This window comes from Somniosus microcephalus, chromosome 16 (genome assembly GCF_052327205.1).
Source record: "Somniosus microcephalus isolate GS21.2 chromosome 16, FLI_Smic_1.0, whole genome shotgun sequence".
Classification (NCBI taxonomy): Eukaryota; Metazoa; Chordata; class Chondrichthyes; order Squaliformes; family Somniosidae; genus Somniosus; species Somniosus microcephalus.
The window spans coordinates 94277409-94299530 of NC_141002.1; the positions used below are offsets into that span (position 1 = coordinate 94277409).

General features: G+C 45.9%; 1 protein-coding gene across 1 annotated transcript in view; it reads right to left on the reverse strand.

Annotated features, from left to right (window-relative positions):
- The window catches only part of LOC147106398 (stabilin-2-like), a 206221-nt gene that overhangs the window by 71101 nt on the left and 112998 nt on the right, over window positions 1-22122 (reverse strand). Inside the window, exons 39-49 of the mRNA XM_086009731.1 lie at window positions 15426-15521; window positions 11736-11781; window positions 11543-11619; window positions 8002-8127; window positions 7735-7808; window positions 5347-5418; window positions 5121-5240; window positions 4964-5011; window positions 2402-2485; window positions 2155-2301; window positions 209-349 (exon numbers count right to left, since the gene is read on the reverse strand). Coding sequence (XP_085865857.1) covers window positions 209-349; window positions 2155-2301; window positions 2402-2485; window positions 4964-5011; window positions 5121-5240; window positions 5347-5418; window positions 7735-7808; window positions 8002-8127; window positions 11543-11619; window positions 11736-11781; window positions 15426-15521 — 1031 coding nt within the window. The remainder of the gene's footprint in view (window positions 1-208; window positions 350-2154; window positions 2302-2401; window positions 2486-4963; window positions 5012-5120; window positions 5241-5346; window positions 5419-7734; window positions 7809-8001; window positions 8128-11542; window positions 11620-11735; window positions 11782-15425; window positions 15522-22122) is intronic.

Here is a 22122-nt window from a genome sequence, read left to right on the forward strand (position 1 = left end):
ACTAGAGATTTCTAGAAATTGGTATGGGTGTAAAACCAAAGACAAGGGCTAAGATTAATTCTAGAAAATAATGCTAATAATTACTTTTAATCATCTCCATCACTGTTCTTTCTTCTTGCATGCATGAGATAATATTAATTTCACAACCAGTTTCTAGAAGTAATGTGAATTTTAGCTTTCAATTCATTCTGAACATTGCAACCCTTACGTATTTGTAGCCCAATGTATCCTTTGGAATAATCTGCATCTTTTGAGGTGAGAGTAGCTTGTCTATAAAATGGACCACACCATTGGCATTGATTATGTCGCTGGTTATTATCCTGGCCTCATTGTTCAGATACAAGACGTTCTGTCAAATAAAAGGCATGGAACTTATATTACAATACCGTCATTTTATCAAAAATAACGCAGAATATATTTCAAAATAACATACATCCATATCTGTCATTAATGTACATGTGGGTAGATTATCGGCTTCAGCACCTCGGTGGTTATCTGGTGGGACGGATTGAAATCCCTTTATAAAACTTGCCTGATTTTTATTCCATTGAAAAAAGACTTGCATTTATATAGCGCCTTTCATGACCACCGGACGTCCCAAAGCGCTTTACAATGAAGTCCTTTTGAAGAGTAGTCACTGTTGTAATGCAGGAAATGCGGCAGCCAATTTGCACACAGCAAGCTCCCATAAACAGCAATGTGATGATGACCAGATAATCTGTTTTAGTGATGTTGATTGAGGGATAAATATTGGCCCAAGACACCGGGTATAACTCCCTTGCTCTTCAGTGGAATAGAGCCGTGGAATCTTTTACGTCCACCTGAGAGAGCAGATGAGGCCTCGGTTTAACGTCTCATCCGAAAGACGGCACCTCCAACAGTGCAGCACTCCCTCAGTGCCAGCCCAGTTTATGTGCTCAAGTCTTGGGAGTGGGACTTGAACTCACAACCTTCTGGCGAGAGCGCTGCCAACTGAGCCACCGCTAACACGTAATGGCCCAGAAATTCCGATCGCAGGCCTCCCGCGGGCAGAGGGCTGCGATCCTGAAAAACCTGTGCCTGGACCAGAGGGCTCCCAGGAGGCGCAGAGTTCCGTTGCTGGGCCTCTCCAAACTGTCAGTGTGCAGGGCCCACGTATCTGTTATGTTCATAAATAAATAGACGTTTTTATTATGAACAGCTAGCTTGAGCTAGTCATTTATTCAGCCATGTGGACTAGTGTACAGGCATCCATCTTGACTACTGTCTTGTGGGTAGCCCACTACTAAACATACAGCTCCACCTAGTGTACCATTCTAGAATGACATGTTACTGATCATTACATCCCCCTTCCTTAGAGGTTAAACAAAATCAATATCAATCAATCATAACGACATAAACATCTTCACAACAGTCAACACATTTTCAAAGTACTGATCATTACAGTATCCCAGGGGTGCAGGTAGTTTGCAGCATCCCTGGGATCACATGGGCCATGGGGAGCCAATCACAGAAGGGAATCTCCCTTCATACACTTGACAGGAAAACCTGTCAAATATATGAATGGAGATCACCCCCAAAACATAGTAAAACTTCAAATACATTTTTTTTAAATCACATTTTTAAAATGACTTTAAATTACAATAAATTAAGTATTTTAAACAAAAATTTTATTTTTTGAAAAAAATAATTAAAGTTTTTAACGGGGCTAAAAATAAACTTACCTTTCTTTAAAGTATTTTTAAATGATAAATCAGTGGAAATTTTTTTTAAAAACCTTTTTCAACTCTTATCCTGGTAAAAGCAGGCCTTATGCCCCAGTTTTTACGGGCGCAAGAATTGTAAGTGTTTTCTGCGGGTGGAGGGTCTCCAAAAAACGGAACTCTCCCCCCGCAGAGACCCTTCTCCCGGGCAGCTGGAGGATCTGTCAAGAGCTTTCTTGCTAGATCGGAAATGCCGGTTTCCAGCGCATGCGCAGTGCATGCCTGAAACCAGCATTTCCGATGTCCCTACAGGTGGGTGCACAGCGCGTACACACCCGTAGGGATCGGAATTTCTGCACCATAATATATTTGCTTCTTTTCCCTTATTAATTTTCAACATTAAAATTCAAGTAACATGCAGGTACAGATTAGGCTATTTAGCCCCATGTATTCTTGGAACTCGGGCTCTCACCTTGACATAGGAAATCTGTATGGTTTCTCCCTGAACGGTGGTGAGAGTTTTCATGGAGATTAGCTGATTGTACAGCACTTGGTTGCACGCCACAATGTGATAGCGGAGAATCTGGGCCATTTGTCCGTTTGACGTCCATTCTGGTATCTAAACATTGAGGGGAATAACGAGATGAATACTCGTGTAAAATGACTCAAACGACCTGCCTTGGAAAACACTGCGTCCTTGAAGGCACGCTCGCGCTTACCTGGGCTTCGGTCTTAAACGCGTCGCTGCTCGGGACGAAAACGGTAAACGGGCCCGTCCCTCCGAGTTCGGTGACACTGTTAAGCTGTAAGGATAGAAAGAAAAGACTTGCATTTCTATAGCGCCTTTCACAACCACCGGACGTCCCAAAGCGCTTTACAGGCAATGAAGTTCTTTTTGAAGGGTAGTCATCGGCTGTAATGTAGGAAACGCGGCTGCCAATTTGCGCACAGCAAGCTCCCACAAACAGCGATGTGATCATGACCTGATAATCCGTTTTTAGTGGTGTTGCTTGAGGGACAACTAATGGCCAGGATTGTAAGGATAGAAAAAATAAATTGTCCTAGTTTGGAAGCATTGCTTCATTGTCAGACCAGCAGTGTGGGAGTGGCAGATGAACTAAACATCAATTTTCAATTGGAAAATAAAAATAATAATGCTGTCGAGACTGTAATGTAGTTGAGTGTTCAGGTGACCAAAACAACTAGGAGTGCCCAAGGTTATTTTTTTGTCTTTCAAGGGCTGCAGAGATATATACCATGGGGCCATGCTTAAAGGCCTGATTTCCCCAATTGGGCGCTCACAGCGAGAAGCGCCATTCACGAGGAGCATTGGTTGCTCCATCTTGATTTTCTGTCCATGGATGGAAAATCGGGTTTGCTGCCTGTCCGTGAATTCCCGAGCAGCCCTGTTTGCTTGGGCCTCTCCTCAGGAGGGACGGCCAATCGGGCCCTCGGCCGCATGTAAAACGTTTAAATCCACGTTCCTGTTGATTTGTGAATGTCCCACGTTGTAGATACGAAGAGATCTTTGGTGTCCTGCAATGAGGCAACAGCGCCAATGAACAGTTCCTTCCCAAACCGCCGGGCCCACAACATTCAAACAGGATAAACCAGCGAGTGAGAGACACTTAGGACTGAGTTGGCTGGGTTTTGCGTTCTGGATTACCAGGGGTTGGGGGCCTCTTGTGGCCCCCATGGTCTGCAGTTTGGTCATGAATGTTAGTGCATAAAATGATGAGGGGCCTAGATAGAGTGGATAGGAAGGACCTATTTCCCATAGCAGAGAGTTCAATAACCAGGGGGCATAGGTTTAAAGTAGAAGGATTAGAGGGGAGTTGAGGAGAAATTCTTTCACCCAGAGGGTGGTGGGGGTCTGGAACTCACTGCCTGAAAGGGTGGTAGAGGCAGAAACCCTCATCGCATTTAAAAAGTACTTGGATATGCACTTGAAGTGCCGTAACCCACAGGGCTACGGACCAAGAGCTGGAAAGTGGGATTAGGCTGGATCGCTCTTTTTCAGCCGGCACAGACACGATGGGCCGAATGGCCTCCTTCTGTGCCGTAAATTTCTATGATTCTATGATGTATGTTATACCCCATAACTTAAAATTGACCAGTTATCAAAATCCTTTATCCAGAGGTACAGCCTTAAGTACTCTGTGACAACCATTTTGTTTTGAAGAACACTACAGGGTAAATCCAGTGATTCCATGCAATCAGGATAAGGGGGTCGGCCATTTAGGACTGAGATGAGGGGGAATTTCTTCACTCAGAGGGTTGTGCATCTTTGGAATTTTCTACCCGATAGGACTGTGGATGCGGAGCCGTCGAATATATTCAAGGCTGAGATCAATAGATTTTTGGACTCGAGGGGAATCGAGGGATATGGGGATTGGGCGGGAAAGTGAAGTTGAGGTCGAAGATCAGACATGATCTTATTGAACGGTGGAGCAGGCTCGAGGGGCCGTATGGCCGACTCCTGCTCCTAATTCTTATGTTCTTGTATGGTCATTTCCAATCCTGTACATTCCTAGGTTGCTATGTAAAGCTGTGTCCTTGTTGGTAGAGTGGAGGGAAAGGGGAATGCACAGGAGAGTACAATTAGGTGATCAAAGGGTGTGAGGAAGAACGTAGGGCCAGAGCTGGTTGGAGCGTTATTGAGAAGCAAGGCCAAGGAGAAATTCACAGATGAGGACCAGATAGTGAAGTCAATGCACTGTACAGGATCATCTGAAAGACGGCACCTCTGACAATGCAGCTGTCCCTCAGCACTGCACTGAAGGGTCAGCGGAGATGGTGTGCATAAGTCCATACTGAGGTCCTGGACCCAGAACCAACTGTCTCAGAAGTGACACATCATAATGCTGATATCTATGTTCAATATTATTAAGATGTTCCTATATTATATACTATTTTAACATTTCTAAGGCTTTGTGTGATGTCAATTGGAAAGGTCAAAGTCCACGTTTTCAAATCCCTGCATGGCCTCGCCCCTCCCTTATCTCCAACCCGGGCTTCCTTTGAGTGAATCTGCAGGATTGGTGAATTTACCCTTATTTCAATGATTTATGAGATTTTGCTCCTGGTTGACAGATGTGATTTTGTTGGCGCTGGTGCTTCGTGCTTTCTGCACAATAACATTGACAAAAAAAAACAGTTTGGTCAAGCTTCTGTTGGCCGGCCAGAATTTCACTCGTCCATATACCATGACACATAGCCGGACTTTGAGTTATTGCCATGGAAGGCGGGAAGGAAAGGTGCCGGAGACTATTTTTTTTTACCTGGAGGTGGTAGAAGAAACGGGATGAGGCTGCGTTCCTTGTCAGCTCCTAGGAAAATAAAAGAGTGAAAGGTCATCCCTGAGTGGCTGATTTGTGGCGAGCGTATGAAGCGCGACTTTCTGAACTGACGCCCTGATGAAATATAGCTGGAACACACCTTGTATATGGTGCCTTTACACGTAAACCCATCGCCAATGTAACTCGTCGAGCAGCTGCACAATCGTTCGTTTGGCCCAGTGTGATTGCATTTAGCAAATTCACTGCAGCCTCCATTGCCCTGTAATAAAGTGAGAGGAAATAGTTCAGTCATCGTTCCAAGTACCTGGATAATTAAGAACTTGTGTTAATTGCAGATATAATGAGCAAACGGCATTGGTACTTACCACTCGGCAAGGATTCACTGGCTCACAGGTCTTTCCATCACCTTCATATCCAAGCAAACAATTGCATGCTGCCTAAAAACACCAGTTGAAAAATGAATCTTTCAAAAGTCCAAGGGGTTAATATATTTTAACATGTTCTAAACCAAGGAACAAGGGAAAGGCAGGAGGATGAACCATTCAGTTCTTTTATTCTCGGGCACAATCCACAGATGAATTTCATTCATGGGATGTGGGCGTCGCTGGCAAGGCCAGCATTTATTGCCCATCCCTAATTGCCCTTGAGAAGGTGGTGGTGAGTCGCCTTCTTGAACCGCTGCAGTCCGTGTGGTGAAGGTGCTCCCACAGTGCTGTTAGAGAGGGAGTTCCAGGATTTTGATCCAGTGACGAGGAAGGAATGGCCTATATATGTCCAAGTCAAGAAGGTGTGTGACTTGGAGGGGAACTTGGAGATGGTGGTGTTCCCATGCACCTGCTGCCCTTGTCCTTCTAGGTGGAAGAGGTCGCGGGTTTGCGAGGTGCTGCCAAAGAAGCCTTGGCGAGTTGCTGCAGTGCACCTTGTAGATGGTACACACTGCAGCCACGGTGCGCCGATGGTGGAGGGAGTGAATGTTTAAGGTGGTGGCTGGGGTGCCAATCAAGCGGGCTGCTTTGTCCTGGATGGTGTCGAGCTTCTTGAGTGTTGTTGGAGCTGCACTCATCCAGGCAAGTGGAGAGTATTCCATCACACTCCTGACTTGTGCCTTGTAGATAGTGGAAAGGCTTTGGGGAGTCAGGAGGTAAGAAACTTGCCGCAGATTACCTTGCCTCTGACCTGCTCTTGTTGCCACAGTATTTATGTGGCTGGTCCAGTTAAGTTACTGGTCAATGGTGACCCCCAGGATGTTGATGGTGGGGGATTCGGCAATGGTAATGCTATTGAATGTCAAGGGGCGGTGGTTAGACTCTCGCTTGTTGGCGATAGTCATTGCCTGGCACTTGTGTGGTGTGAATGTCACCTGCCACTTATCAGCCCAAGCCTGAATGTCGTCCAGGTCTTGCTGCATGCGGGCATGGACTGCTTCATTATCTGAGGAGTTGCGAATGGCACTGAACACTGTGCAATCATCAGCGAACATCCCCATTTCTGACCTTATGTTGGAGGGAGGGTCATTGATGAAGCAGCAGGAGATGGTTGGGCCTGGAACACTGCTCTGAGGAACTCCTGCAGCGATGTCCTGGGGCTGTGATGAATGACCTTCAATCACCACAACCATCTTCCTTTGTGCTAGGTATGACTCCAGCCAGTGGAGAGTTTTCCCCCGATTCCCACTGACTTCAGTTTTACTAGGGCTTCTTGATGCCACACTCGGTCAAATGCTGCCTTGATGTCAAGGGCATTCACTCTTACCTCACCTCTGATGATTCAGCTCTTTTGTCCATGTTTGGACCAAGGCTGTAATGAGGCTGGGAGCCGAGTGGTCCTGGCGGAACCCAAACTGGGCATCAGTGAGCAGGTTATTGGTGAGTAAGTGCCGTTTGATAGCACTGTCGATGACACCTTCCATCACTTTGCTGATGATTGAGAGTAGACTGATGGGGCGGCAATTGGCTGGATTGGATTTGTCCTGCTTTTTGTGGACAGGACATACCTGGGCAGTTTTCCACATTGTCGGATAGATGCCAGTGTTTTAGCTGTACTGGAACAGCTTGGCTAGAGGCGCGGCTAGTTCTGGAGCACAAGACTTTAACATGACAGCTGTGATGTTGTTGGGGCCCACAGCCTTTGCTGTATCCTGTGCGCTCAGCCGTATAAGCTACTGATCTTTGTTATATAATTTAACTAATTTAAAAAACTGGCCATGTTTGCTCAATTCATTTTCTAGTGTTACATAGAATTGCACTTTTTTTTTTAAACCACATAAATAGCCCATTCGGCCCAACTACTTCAAGTGATTGAACAAGTTGAAGCTCTCCAATAATTGGGATTTCAGGATTTTAGTGTTTATTTGTATATACAAAGCACTTCACATGAGGTATGAAAAGTAGTTATAATGAGAGTGGGACAGGAGCTTTCCGTGAGTTAAGCTGCAGCTATAACTAATATAGGTCCCATCCCTGGTGATATGCGGATGTCAGCAGGGTAGCTGTGTTGGGGGTCAGTATTCCCAGGTTCAGGAGTAGGAAAGAAAATATTCTGCCCAGGATTTCTGCTCTTGCTGGCTCTCTGGTGAACCCCTGCTCACGTGCAGGGTGACGGAACTGGGCGGTGATGCCCAACCACTGTCTAATGGGAGAGGTACCAGAGGGCTGCCAACACAAGCTGAACCACAGCCTAGTGTGAGTTAGTTGCCCTCTACAGGAGAGATGAAACGGGTGATAATTGGAGCGCGGGGAATTCATTTTACTTACCTGGTTTGGCCCAGTTTGAGTGCATTCAGCATTCGTATGGCATCCTCCATTATTCTCCAGGCAGGGGTTAATTTCTTAAAGAACACAAAGACTGAAATGAAGCCTTTTATAAATTAAGTTTGCTAATTTGAGTTTACCATCTTTAATTTTTATTCAGAAAATTTACATAGCTAATACTGATACAAACAATGTGGGCTGATGTTATTTGAATTGTTAAACATAATCGATGGGTAAGTATTTATAAAAAGATATATATATTGTTCTTACCAAGGCACACAAGCCCATCGCCGGTGTATCCTGCCCGGCAGCTGCAATCTCTTTGCCCAGGGAGCGTTCTTTTGCAGTCTGCATTTAGTGAACAGCCACCATTGTCCGTCTCGCACGCGTTCACAGCTGGAGTAAGCACAGTACCGGGAAAGGTCAGACATTTCGTTGCGTTTTAGTGTCAACTGACAGTTGGTAGCACCCTCGCCTCTGAGTCAGAAGGTTGTGGGTTCAAGTCCCACTCCAGAGACTTGAGCACAAAAATCTAGGCTGACTCTCCCAGTGCAGTGCTGAGGGAGTGCTGCACTGTCGGAGGTGCCGTCTTTCAGATGAGACGTTAAACCGAGGCCCCGTCTGCTCTCTCAGGTGGACGTAAAAGCTCCCACAGCGCTATTTTGAAGAAGAGCAGGGGGAGTTATCCCCGGTGTCATGGGCCAATATTTATCCCTCATTCAACATCACTAGAAACAGATTATCTGGTCATGATCACATTGCTGTTTGTGGGAGCTTGCTGTGCGCAAATTGGCTGCCGCGTTTCCTACATTACAAACAGTGACCACACTTCAAAAAGTACTTCATTGGCTGTAAAGCGCTTTGGGATGTCTGGTGGTCGTGAAAGGTGCTATATAAATGCAAGTTCTTTCTTTGCATACTAAAAGTAACATTAGTAAAAAAAACTCTGAATACTGTTAGCTTATGATTAACAGTGCAAGGATCGAGTCAGTTTGACAGCAAAAACCCACTCCTATCTCCAACAATGGATATAGGGGTTGTTTGACAGAGCCAGCCAGGCATTTAGTGGAATTTAGTGCTACTTCTATACTAGTTAGTAATACTAGTTGAGGATATGAGCTATATGCATGTGTTTACTTGTGAATCACTCGTGGTTTATGATTGAGTCAGAAGATGTGTTGTTTTGTAAAGGCAGGAACATTGTAACATCTAACACACAAGACATTGTTCTCTGCACTAAGAACATAACATAAGAAATAGGAGCAGAAGTCGGCCATTTGGCCCCTCAAGCCTGCTCCGCCATTCAATAAGATCATGGCTGATCTTCGACCTCAACTCCACTTTCCCACTCGATCCCCATATCCCTTGATTCCCTTAGTAACCAAAAATCTATCGCTCTCAATCTTGAATATACTCAACGACTGAGTCTCCACAGCACACTGGGGTAGAGAATTCCAAAGATTCACCACCCTTCGAGTGAAGAAATTGCTCCTATCTCAGTCCGAAATGACCAACCCCTTATCCTGAGACTGTGACCCCTAGTTCTGGGCTCTCCCACCAGGGAAAACATCCTCCTAGCATCTACCTTGTCAAGCCCTTTAAGAATTTTAAATGTTTCAATGAGATCACCTCTCATTCTTCTAAACTCTAGGGAATATAGGCCTAGTCTACTCAATCTCTCCTCATAGGACAATCCCCTCACCCCAGGAATCAGTTTAGTGAATCTTTGTTGCAAACCTTCTAAGACATGTATGTCCTTCCTTCGGGAAGGAGACCAAAACTGTACACAGTACTGCAGATGTGGTCTCACCAAAGCCCTGCATAATTATAGTACTAGTGTAAGCATGTGTCACTTTAAGGCTACAACACCTAATTGATGTTAATTAAACACTGATGTTTGCGGGATTCTGGGCTTCATAAATAGAGGCATAGGGGGTGATTTTCATTCAGAAGTCGGGAAGGAGGCGGGACTACAACTTTCGGGGTTGTAGTCCCGCCTCCATCGAGATGCGGCCAATCCACGCGATTTTAACTTGATTGACCTTGTTGAGCCCGCCCAGCGGGCTCAGCAGGCCAATTAAGGGCCACCCGGCAACAGGTGACGTCACAGGCTGAAATTTCATCTGTCAAGACGTTTTGACAGATGAAATATCAGTGTTTCATAGCTGTTTGAAGCTGGCAAACACTGACAGTCTTACTTCTAACATGAGTCCTTCTCCACAGATTCAGTTAGAAATTTCTCCGGCACAGAAAGCTGCAGGCTGTCACTTTTGACAGTTCGCAGCCATTCTGCTTTCTGTGCCGGTGAGATGATGGACTCACGAAACCTAGAGGAAGGAAGGCTGTAAAGGTAAGTACAGGTAATTTAAACTTCTTTACACACTTTAGACACACCAAACACACTTACCTTTGCACTCATGCACCCATCACTCACCTGAACACCGACATCTCGACCCCTCCAAGCCCTTCAACCCGACGGCCTGACTCCTCAAACTTGGCGTGGTTTGGAGCTGTCGGGAATCCCAGACTTCAAGCTTTAAAATAGGGATTAGGATAAAAACTGCTTGTTAACTACCTGTTAACAGGCAGTTAATTGGCACTAATCCCTTCCCGCCTCGGGTAGGCGGGTCCCAGTGCGGGGCGGGTATCCGCCTCCTTTGAAACTTAAATGGAGGCGGGTTGGAGGCGGGATGGTGTCGGGATCCCCGAATTCAGGACTTTAACTCCCCGCACGCCTCCAATCCCGACTCCATGGGTCAATGAAAATCGACCCCACAGAGTACAAAAGCAATGAAGTTATGCTGAACCTTTATAAAACACTGGTTTGGCCTCAACTGGAGTATTGTGTCCAATTCTGGGCACCGCACTTTAGGAAGGATGTGAAGGCCTTAGAGAGGTGCAGAAAAGATTTACAAGAATGGTTCCAGGGATAAGGGACTTCAGTTACATGGATAGACTGGAGAAGCTGGGGCTGTTCTCCTTAGAGAAGATTGAGAAGAGATTTGTTAGAGGTGTTCAAAATCATGAGGGGTCTAGACAGAGTAGATAGAGAGAAACTGTTCCCATTGGCTGAAGGATCGAGAACCAGAGGAGACAGATTTAAGGTGATTGGCAGAAGATCCATGAGGAAAAACTTCTTTTCGCAGCGAGTGGTTAGGATCTGGAATGCACTGCCTGAAAGGGTGGTGGAGGCAGATTCAATTGTGGCTTTCAAAAGGGAATTGGATAAGTACCTGAAGGAAAACAAATTGCAGGGCTACGGGGAAAGGGCGGGGGAGTGGGACTAGCTGAAGTGCTCTTGTAGAGAGCCGGCACGGGCTTGATGGGCCGAATAGCCTTCTTCTGTGCTGTAAGCATTCTATGATTCTATAATTCTATGAGTTAATTCAGAGGTTAGCTGCTACCTTCTTTCTCTCTCTTTTTGGAACAGTGAGTGAATTAACAGAATTGATTAAATAGAGAAATACCGATAACGTACATAGAATTACATAGAATGTACAGCACGGAAGCAGGCCATTCGACCCAACTGGTCCATGCCGGTGTTTATGCTCCACACCAGCCTCCTCCCTCCCCTCTTCATCTCACTCCATCAACATAACCTTCTATTCCTTTCTCCCTCACGCGCTCATCCAGCTTCCCTTTAAATGCGTCTGTACTATTCGCCTCAACTACTCCCCGTGGTCGCGAGTTCCACGTCCTAATGTCGCACTTCAAACAGAAAATGTACTGCATAAAATAAGAGAAACCGTTTGTGTACGGGGGCAAAGTCCAAAAACGGTTCTGAAAGTAAGAGCTCAGGGTCCCATCTTACCTTCACAGAACGTGCCGTTGCCTTTGAAGCCAGCTGCACATTTACAGAACGTGGTGGCAGATGTGTTCGAGATGCAGCTGCACAAGAAGATTAAAGGTCAGAGTGTCAACACCAATCAATTTAGCGAACCGTGAATATCATTAATTACAAAACTGCTCTGTTACCAAAAGAACCGGTGAACGGGGACACGTACTTTGCACTTGAATGGCAAGTTTTACTGCACAGGTCGTCAGTGATTTCTGCAAATAAATACGCACACTGCAGATGTTAGTACAATAACAACAGCTTGTATTTATATAGCGCCTTTAACATAGTAAGACGTCCCAGGGCGCTTCACAGGAGCGTTATAAAAACAAAATTTGACACCGAGCCACATAAGGAAATATTAGGGCAGATAAAGAGGTAGGTCTTAAGGAGCGTCTTAAAGGAGGAGAGAGAGGTATAGAGGCGGAGAAGTTTAGGGAATGAATTCCAGAGCTTAGGGCCTTGGCAGCTGAAGGCACGGCCGCCAATGGTGGAGCGATTAAAATCTCAAGAGGCCAGAATTAGAGAAGCAAAGATATCTTGGAGAGTTGTGGGGCTGGGGGAGATTACAGAGATAGGGAGGGGTAAAGCCATGGAAGGATTTGAAAACAAGGACTTTGACTTTTCCAATTCACATCACACAAAGCCTTAGAAATGTTAAAATAGTATATAATATAGGAAAATCTTAATAATATTGAACATAGATATCAGCGTTATGATGTGTCACTTCTGAGACAGTTGGTTCTGGGTCCAGGACCTCAGTATGAACTTACACACACCATCTCCGCTGACCCTTCAGTGCAGTGCTGAGGGACAGCTGCATTGTCGGAGGTGCCATCTTTCAGATGATCCCGTACAGTGTACTGACTTCACTATCTGGTCCTCATCTGTGAATTTCTCCTTGGCCTTGCTTCTCAATAACGCTCCAACCAGCTCTGACCCTACGTTCTTCCTCACATCCTTTGATCACCTACTTGTACTCTCCTGTGCATTCCCCTCTCCCTCTACTCTACCAAAAAGGACACAGCTTTACATAGCAACCTAGGAATGTACAGGATTGGAAATGACCATACAAGAACATAAGAATTAGGAGCAGGAGTCGGCCATATGGCCCCTTGAGCCTGCTCCGCCGTTCAATAAGATCAAGGCTGATCTTCGACCTCAACTCAACTTTCCTACCCGATCTCCATATCCCTTGATCCCCTTAGTGTCCAAAAATCTATCGCTCTCAGCCTTGAATATATTCAACGATTCAGCATCCACAGCCCTCTGGTGGTAGAGAATTCCAAAGATTCACAACCCTCTGATTGATGAATTTGTTCCTAAATGGCCGACCCCTTATCCTGAAACTATGACCCCTACTTCTGGACTCTCCAGCCAGGGGAAGCAGCCTCTCAGCATCTACCCTGTCAAGCCCTCTAAGAATTTACAGGAAACTTTCGATTTACCAGCACCTAAATAACCGGAAATCTCGGTTAACCAGCAAAATTCAGGAGTAGGTTCAGGTAAGTTTTATTACTTGCCTTCCTCCATCTGTTGCTGTGCAAGGGTGTGGCTGCAGCTGTTGCTAAGCTACAGAGACGCTTGGAACTTTTGGCCATTGTTCTGAACCTGTTGCTAAGCAACAGGGTTTGTTGCTTTATGCGGAGCTCTCAGCTCCGTATCTTTTACTATGGCTTTCGGTTATCCGGAATTTTTGATGAACCGGCACCACGTCGGTCCCGTCGGTGCCGGATAAAAAAAAGTTTCCTGTAGATCACCTCTCATTCTTCTAAACTCCAGAGAATATAAGCCCATTCTACTCAATCTCTCCTCATATGATGACCCTCTCATCTCAGGAACCAATCTAGTGAACCTTCGTTGCACCGCCTCCAAGGCAAATATATCCTTCCTTAGGTAAGGAGACCAAAACTGTGCACGGTACTCCAGGTGTGGTCTCACCAAAGCCCTATATAATTGCAGCAATGCTTACATACCAAATGGCTAACATACCATTTGTCTTCCTATTTGCTTGCTGTGCCTGCATGTTAACTTTCTGTGATTCGTGTACAAGGACACCCAAATCCCTCTGAATATCAACATTTATTAGTTTCTCACCATTTGGCTATCCATTTGGCCAGTCCCAGCCTTCAACCATCTTATCTCTCAAATTCCAGAACTCTCTCCCTAAGCCCCTCCATCTTGAGACATCTCTGTCCATCTTCAAGAACTTCCTTAATATCCACATCTTCAATCGTGTTTTCAACTTCTCCTTTGATTTCCCTCAAGCTGCTGCTTGGGTCTGAACTCTGATTATAGAGCGCTTTAGGACATTTTGCCGTGCTAAATGCATTATAGTTTTGTAAGTTAATGTTTTGAGAGAAAAGGTCAGAAATCAGGGATGCACATTCTCCTTATATAGCATAGTCAAAAATAAAACGGCAAAGGAGGCTTCTTATTCAAGTAATACTCAAGGTCTTGTAAGACATCACCATAGATTATTCCTTCAATGCATTATCAAGACACCATCATGGTTTAACAAGTGGTGGAAGCTATGTGGCTTAGAATGTTATAATTCACTCATCATTCAGCATGGTGTGTCTTGAGATAAGGTGCAACTTTAAATGATGAAATACATTACGGGAAAAAGAATCAGCAAATTTCTTTTGCAGCCTATTTCAAAATAAGGTGATATTTTCCACATCTTCAATAGGTTTTTTTTTCTCTCTCTTTTCATTAAATGATTCCTTCTTGTAACTTGTTCCTCACCTCTGGTCCAATAGGCCTTGGGATATATGTTGTCGAGAGGGCAGCTTGCATCCAGACGACTGCACTGACTCCTACAGCTGGCCACCAAGTGACTCTGCCTGATCTCCTTCTCGCCTGCACAAAGCTGGGATCGAACCTACACCTAACCCTCACTTAGTGGCTCCAGAATTAGGATTTCACTTTCCCACTTTCTAAACGTCATACTTTCAGCCAGTAACTAAGTCAGCTGGTTCCAGATACAAGCAACAAAGTTGTACTGTTGGTAAGCAAGCAACAGTTATAAATACGTGAGGTGGGGGGGGAAATACTTGAAAGGGGAAAATTTGCAGGGCTATGGGGAAAGGGCAGGGGATTGGGACTAATTGGATTGTTTTTTTCCAAAGAGGCGGCACAGGCACGATGGGCCGAATGGCCTCCTTCTGTATCATTCTATGGAAGGCTCCCACTGTATCACTCAGGACACCACACATAGAAACATAGAAGATAGGAGCAGGAGTAGGCCATTCGGCCCTTCGAGCCTGCTCCGCCATTCAATGAGATCATGGCTAATCATCCAAATTCAGTACCCTGTCCCTGCCTTCTCCCCATATCCCTTGATCCCTTTAGCCTTAAGAAATATATCCAACTCTTTCTTGAATATATTTAATGAACTGGCCTCCACCGCCCTCTGTGGCAGAGAATTCCACAGGTTCACCACTCTCTGGGTGAAGAAATTCCTCCTCATTTCAGTCCTAAATGGCTTACCCCTTATCCTTAGACTATGACCCCTGGTTCTGGACTGCCCGGCCATCAGAAACATCCTTCCTGCATCTAGTCTGTCCAGGCCTGACAGAATTTTATAGGTTTCGATGAGATTCCCTCTCAATCTTCTAAACTCCAGTGAGTATAAGCTCAATCGACACAATCTCTCCTCATATGTCATTCCTGCCATCCGATACCTTCAGTAACCGGAGCAAAACAGCTCATTTACCAGTTTGCCAGACTAATAGCTACAATGGAGGAAAATTATTTTTACTCTTGACTCGTCATTACAGCACGCTGAGGTAGCTCTATCATTACCTCTGACAAATGATTGATTCTCTAGTAAACAACGTAAAGAATTCAAGCTTACGAATATCACAGCTGACTCCTCGCCATCCAGGATCACATTCACAAGTACCATCCCCATCGATTCCTTCATTACATTTACCATGGGCGCATCTACATTCTAGAAAGTAATTAATAGTAACAGGTTTATTTTTGCATAGCATCACACTGTAAATGCAAAAAAAAATTTAAGAAACATCCTATGGCATAGTGTGGTAAGCATCATTTTTAAAGATTTGTTTTTGGGATATGGACGACACCGGCAAGGCCGCACTTATTGCCCGTCCCTAGTTGCCCTGAGAAGCTGGTGGTTGGTGGGCTTTCTTCTTGAACTGCTGCGGTCCTTGTCGTGATGGTACTGCCACAATGCTGTTAGGTATTGACCCAGTGACGATGAAGGAGTGGCGATATATGGTGTGCGACTTGGAGCTTGAAACTATCGGGAAAGGATGAAAAGAGAAGGCTGAGGGGTGACCATAATAGAGGTCTTTAAAATTATGAAATGTTTTGATAGAGTAGACAGAATGTTTCCACTTGTGGGGAACACCAAAACTCGAGGCCATCAATATAAGACAGTCACCAACAAATCAAATCAAATAACTCATCTAGAGACATCTTTTGTTTCTTAGCTTGTCCCATTACCATCTCCTTTTGCCTTGCACCATCATCCCTTTTGTCTCTTAATCTCTCCTGCCTTTCATCCTATCACAGACCTTCCCTTTTGTTCTTTCCTCCCCTCCCCCCTTTCCCTGCCCCTACACTTGCTTAAAATCTGTTCCATCTCCAGCTTTTTCCAGTTCTGACGAAGGGTCATCGACCCGAAACGTTAACTCTGTTTCTCTCTCCACAGATGCTGCCTGACCTGCTGAGTATCTCCAGCATTTTCTGTTTTTAAATCAAATAGGGAATTACCCAGAGAGTGGTGAGAATGTAGAACTCGCTACCACAGTGCATTTATGTAAGAAGTCACACAACACCAGGTTATAGTCCAACAGCTTTATTTTAAATCACAAGCTTTCGGAGCGCTGCTCCTTCGTCAGGTGAAGTGGAGAAATGCATAAAGACACAGCTTATATAGTCAGAGAATAATGTCAGATGTTTACAGGTAATCTTGCCAACTGCCATTTATCACACCTCGGCAGAGAGATAATCACAGCAATCAAAGGTGTGAATGGTGTCCAAACAGGTCAGTCAGGAAAACATTACATCAAAGAACAATGAGGTGGGGTCACAAGGGGTCAAATATTGCAGATGCTGGGGTCTGTATGAAAAACAAAAAAACACACAAAAACCATTTTTTTTTGTTGCTGGAAATCACAGCAGGTCCGGCCGCATCTGTGTAGAGAGAACAAGCCAATGTCGACTCGAGTCTGGATGACCCTGCGTCAGGTGGGGTTACATGTAGCGTGACATGAACCCAAGGAGAACAGCGACCACGACACCACACAACCCTGCCACAGCAACCTCTGCAAGACATGCCAGATCATCAACACAGATACCATCATCACACGTGAGGACACCACCCACCAGGCACATGGTACATACTCATGTGACTCGGCCAACGTTGTCTACCTCATACGTTGCAGGAAAGGATGCCCCGGAGCAGTACATCGGTGAGACCATGCAGACACTGTGACAACGGATGAACGGACACCACGCAACAATCACCAGGCAGGAGTGTTCCCTCCCAGTTGGGGAACACTTCAGCAGTCAAGGACATTCAGCCTCCGATCTTCGAGTAAGCATTCTCCAAGGTGGCCTTCGAGACACACGACAACGCAAAATCGTCGAGCAGAAACTGATAGCCAAGTTCCGCACCCATGAGGACGGCCTCAACCGAGATCTTGGGTTCATGTCACGCTACATGTAACCCCACCTGACGCAGGGTCATCCAGACTCGAGTTGACATTGGCTTGTTCTCTCTACACAGATGCGGCCGGACCTGCTGTGATTTCCAGCAAAAAAAAAATGTTTTTTGTCTGTTTTTTTGTTTTTCGTACAGATCCCAGCATCTGCAATATTTGACCCCTTGTGACCCCACCTCATTGTTCTTTGATGTAATGTTTTCCTGACTGACCTGTTTGGACACCATCCACACCTTTGATTGCTGTGATTATCTCTCTGCCGAGGTGTGATAAATGGCAGTTGGCAAGATTACCTGTAAACATCTGACATTATTCTCTGACTATATAAGCTGTGTCTTTATGCATTTCTCCACTTCACCTGATGAAGGAGCAGCGCTCCGAAAGCTTGTGATTTCAAATATAGCTGTTGGACTATAACCTGGTGTTGTGTGACTTCTTACATTTGTCCACCCCAGTCCAACTCCGGCATCTCCACACCACAGTGCATTTATGGGGAGGCTGGACAAGCATATGAGGGAGAAGGGAATAGAGGGTTACGCTGATAGAGTTAGATGAGGAAAGACGGGAGGAGGCTCGAGTGGAGCACAAACACCAGCATGGGCTGGTTGGGCCGAATGGCCTGTTTCTGTGCCGTACACCCGATGTAATCCTATGTAAGTTTGGAGGTGGTGATGTTCCAAACTGCTAAGCTGAGTTTCAAGTCCCAGCCATCACATTTGGAGCCTTTCGCTTCAGCAGCTCCAGGAAGGATTTTTAAAAGTATCTGCTTAGCTCAGTTGGTAGCACTGCCGTATCTCAGGTGATGGTGGCTGCAGGTCCCATTCCGGGACATAGGCGCATCATCTAGGCTGACCATCCAATGGAATACTGAGGGAGCACTCCACCATTTACAACAGGTCTTTTGGATGAGACTTCGGGGAAAGGAGCAGCACTTGCAGGGAAAGCTGGTTGGGAACTTGTTGGCTTACTGTCCTCGATTTTCCATCCATTCATTTCAATGAATGGAAAAGCAGGATCTACAAGCCTGTAGTTTCTAGGACCAGCGCTGGCCTCCGGCTACCACTCCCCCAATCGGGAACATTCAGTTGGGAAACCAGTCGCATTAAACCATGGGCATGTCTGCCTTGCTCAGATGGGTGTAAAAGATTCCATGCCAACATTTGAAGAAAAGCAAGAAATTCTCTTGATGTTATGGACATCATGGGCAGGATTTTCATTGGGCCGTGGAGGCGGGATTGGAGGCGTGTGGGGGTTAAAATCCCGAAATCGGGGGGGGGGGGCACGAACCCATCCCGCCCCCAACCCACCTCCATGCCAGTTTCAAAGGAGGCAGATACCCGACCCGCGCTGGGACCCACCTCCCCGAGGCGGGAAGGGGATTAGTGCCAATTAATTGCCTGTTAACAGGTAGTTAACAGGCAGTTTTTAGCCTAATCCCTATTTTTATTGCTGAAGTGTGGGATTCCTGATGGCTCCAAACCACATCAAGTTAACGAGGCGGACCGTCGGGCTGAAGGGTTTGGAGGGTTCGAGATGTCCGGTGTTCAGGTGAGTGATGGGTGCATGAGTCCAGGGGTAAGTGTGTTTGGTGTGTGTAAAGTGCTTAAAGAAGTTTTATTTACATTTACTTACCTTTACAGCCTTCCTTCCTTCAGGTCTCGGGAGTCCCTCATCTCACCGGCACAGAAAGCAGAATGGCCGCGAGCTGTCAAAATCTGCAGCATTCAGCTTTCTGTCCCGGAGAGATCTCTAAATCAGCCTGAGAGGAAGGAATTAACTTGGAGTACAGATTGTTAGTGTTTGACAGCTTCAAACAGCTGTCAAACGCTGATATTTCATCTGTCAAAAGCTTTTGACAGATGAAATGTCAATCTGTGACGTCACCTGTTGCCGGGTGGCCCTTAATTGGCCTGCTGAGCCCGCTGGGTGGGCTTAACAAGGTCAATCAAGTGAAAATCACGTGGGTTGGCTAGAACTCGATGGAGGTGGGACTACAACCCCGAAAGTTGTAGTCCCGCCTCCTACACGCCTCCTCAATGAAAATCCAGCCCCATTTCTCTGTCAACCTAAGCAACAGGTTAACTAGTCATTCACCTCACCTGTTGCAATGCAAATGGTTTGCTTTTTATAAAGAGCTTGTTCCCAGGATGCCAACGAGGCCACATTGTCAGCCCACCCTGATCACTGATTGTCTTTACAACTGAGTGGCTTGCTAGGCCACCTCAGAGGGAACTGGGAGTCAACCCCCTGGGCCTGGAATCGTAGAGTCATAGACACACACAGCACAGGAGGAGGCCATTCGGCCCATCGTGCCTGTGCCGGCTCTCTGAAAGGGCGATCCAATTAGTCCCACTCCCCCTGCTCTTTCCCCGTAACCCTGCAATGTTTCCTCTTCAAAGTATTTATCCAAATCCCTTTTTGAAGGTTACCATTGAATCTGCGTCCACCACCCTTTCAGGCGGTCCGTTCCTGATCATAGCAACTCACTACGTAAAAATAATTCTACTCATCCACCCCTTTGGCTTTTTGCCAATGACTGTAAATCTGTGTCCTCTGGTTACCGACCCTCCTTCCAGTGAAAACAGTTTCTCCCTATTTACTCGGTCAAAACCCCTAATAATTTTGAGCGCCTCTGTTAAATCTCCCCTTAACTGGCCCAACTGGTCCATGCCAGTGTTTATGCTCCACAAGAGCCTCCTCCCACCCCTCTTCATTTAACCCTATCAACATATCCTTCTATTCCTTTCTCATAAGAACGTGAGAATTAGGAGCAGGAGTAGGCCATACGGCCCCTCGAGCCTGCTCCGCCATTCAATAAGATCATGGCTGATCTTTGACCTGAACTCCACTTTCTCGCCCAATCTCCACATCCCTTGATTCCCCTAGAGTCCAAAAATCTATCGCTCTCAGCCTTGAATATACTCAATGGGCTGGATTTTGCTACGGGGGCGGGTTGGAGGTGGGAACCCAACATTCGGGCTTGTTGTCCCGCCTCCATGGAGATGTGGCCAACCCACTGGATTTTCCTCTGATTGACCTTGTTGAGCCCGCCCTGTGGGCTCAGCAGGCCAATTAAGGGCCTCCCGGCAACAGGTGACGTCAGAGATTGACATTTCATCTGTCAAAAGCTTTTGGCAGATGAAAGATCAGTGTTTAACAGCTGTTTGAAGCTGTCAAGCACTGAAAAACTGCTAATTCAGCCTCAGTCCTTTCTCAGGATAACTTTAAAATCATTTTGCTGCAGAAACCAAGAAGCTGATTTTTTTTTAAAAATCGGAGCTTCTGTGGTTCTTGCAGCCGACTCCCGACATCGGAATGCAGGACTCCTGTAAAGGTAAGTAAAAGTAAGTTAAACTTATTTAAACACTTTAAACACTTGCAAAACACTTACCTTTGCACTCCTGCACCCCTCACTCACCTGAACACTGGGCATCTCGACCCCTCCAAGACCTCAGACCCACGTCCCGCCTCGAAAACTTTTCGTGGTTTGGAGCTGGCGGGAAGCCCACAAACCAACAATAAAAATCGCGAATAGGCAAAAAACTTCCTGTTAACTACCTGTTAACAGGCAGTTTAATTGCCTTTAATCCCTTCCCGCCTCTGGGAGTCGGGTTCCAGCACTTGTCGGCAACCCGACTCCTATGAAATTGACATGGAGGCGGGTTGGAGGCGGGATGGGGTCGGGACCCCCGGATCTCCGATTTTTATCGCCCGCACGCCTCCAACCAGACTCCAGGGGCTTAGGAAAATCCAGCCCAATGACTCAGCATCCACAGCCCTCTGGGGCAGAGAATTCCAAAGATTCACAACCCTCTGAGTGAAGAAATTCCTCCTCATCTCAGTCTTAAATAGCCAACCCCTTATCCTGAGACTATGCCCCCTAGTTCTAGACACTCCAGCCAGGGGAAACAACCTCTCTGCATCTACCCTGTCAATCCCCTTCAGAATCTTGTATGTTTCAATGAGATCACCTCTCATTCTTCTAAACTCCAGAGAGTATCGGCCCATTCTACTCAATCATGTATAGGTCATGATGTGGAGATGCCGGTGTTGGACTGGGGTGGACAAATGTAAGAAGTCACACAACACCAGGTTATAGTCCAACAGTTTTATTTGAAATCACAAGCTTTCGGAGCGCTGCTCCTTCGTCAGGTGAAGTGGAGAGATGACGAAGGAGCAGCGCTCCGAAAGCTTGTGATTTCAAATAAAACTGTTGGACTATAACCTGGTGTTGTGTGACTTCTCACATGTGTAGGTCAGGCCAGGTAAGGGTGGCAGGTTCTCCAAAGGACATTTGTGAACCTGTTGGGTTTTCACGATAATCTGGACCCTTTCAAGGTTATTTTTCCTGATATTAAAGGGGAACTGATAGGATAGATAGAGAGAAACTATTTCCGCTGGTTGGGGATTCTAGGACTAGGGGGTACAGTGTAAAATTTAGAGCCAGGCCGTTCAGGAATGAAGTTAGGAAACACTTCTACACACAAAGGGTGGTAGAAGTTTGGAACTCTCTTCCACAAACAGCAATTGATGCTGGATCAATTGTTAATTTTAAATCTGAGATTGATAGATTTTTGTTAACCAAAGGTATTAAGAGATATGGGCCAAAGGCGGGTATATGGAGATAGGTCACAGATCAGCCATGATCTCATTGAATGGCGGAACAGGCTCGAGGGGCTGAATGGCCTCCTTCTGCTGTACTGTTCTATGATTCTATGTAATTTTATCACAGATGCCTTTAAGGGGCAGCTAGATAAGTACACGAGGGAGAACAGTTTAGAAGGATATGCAGAGAGGGTGAGATGAAGTAAGGTGGGAGGAGGCTCGGGTGGAACATAAACAACGGCATAGACCAGT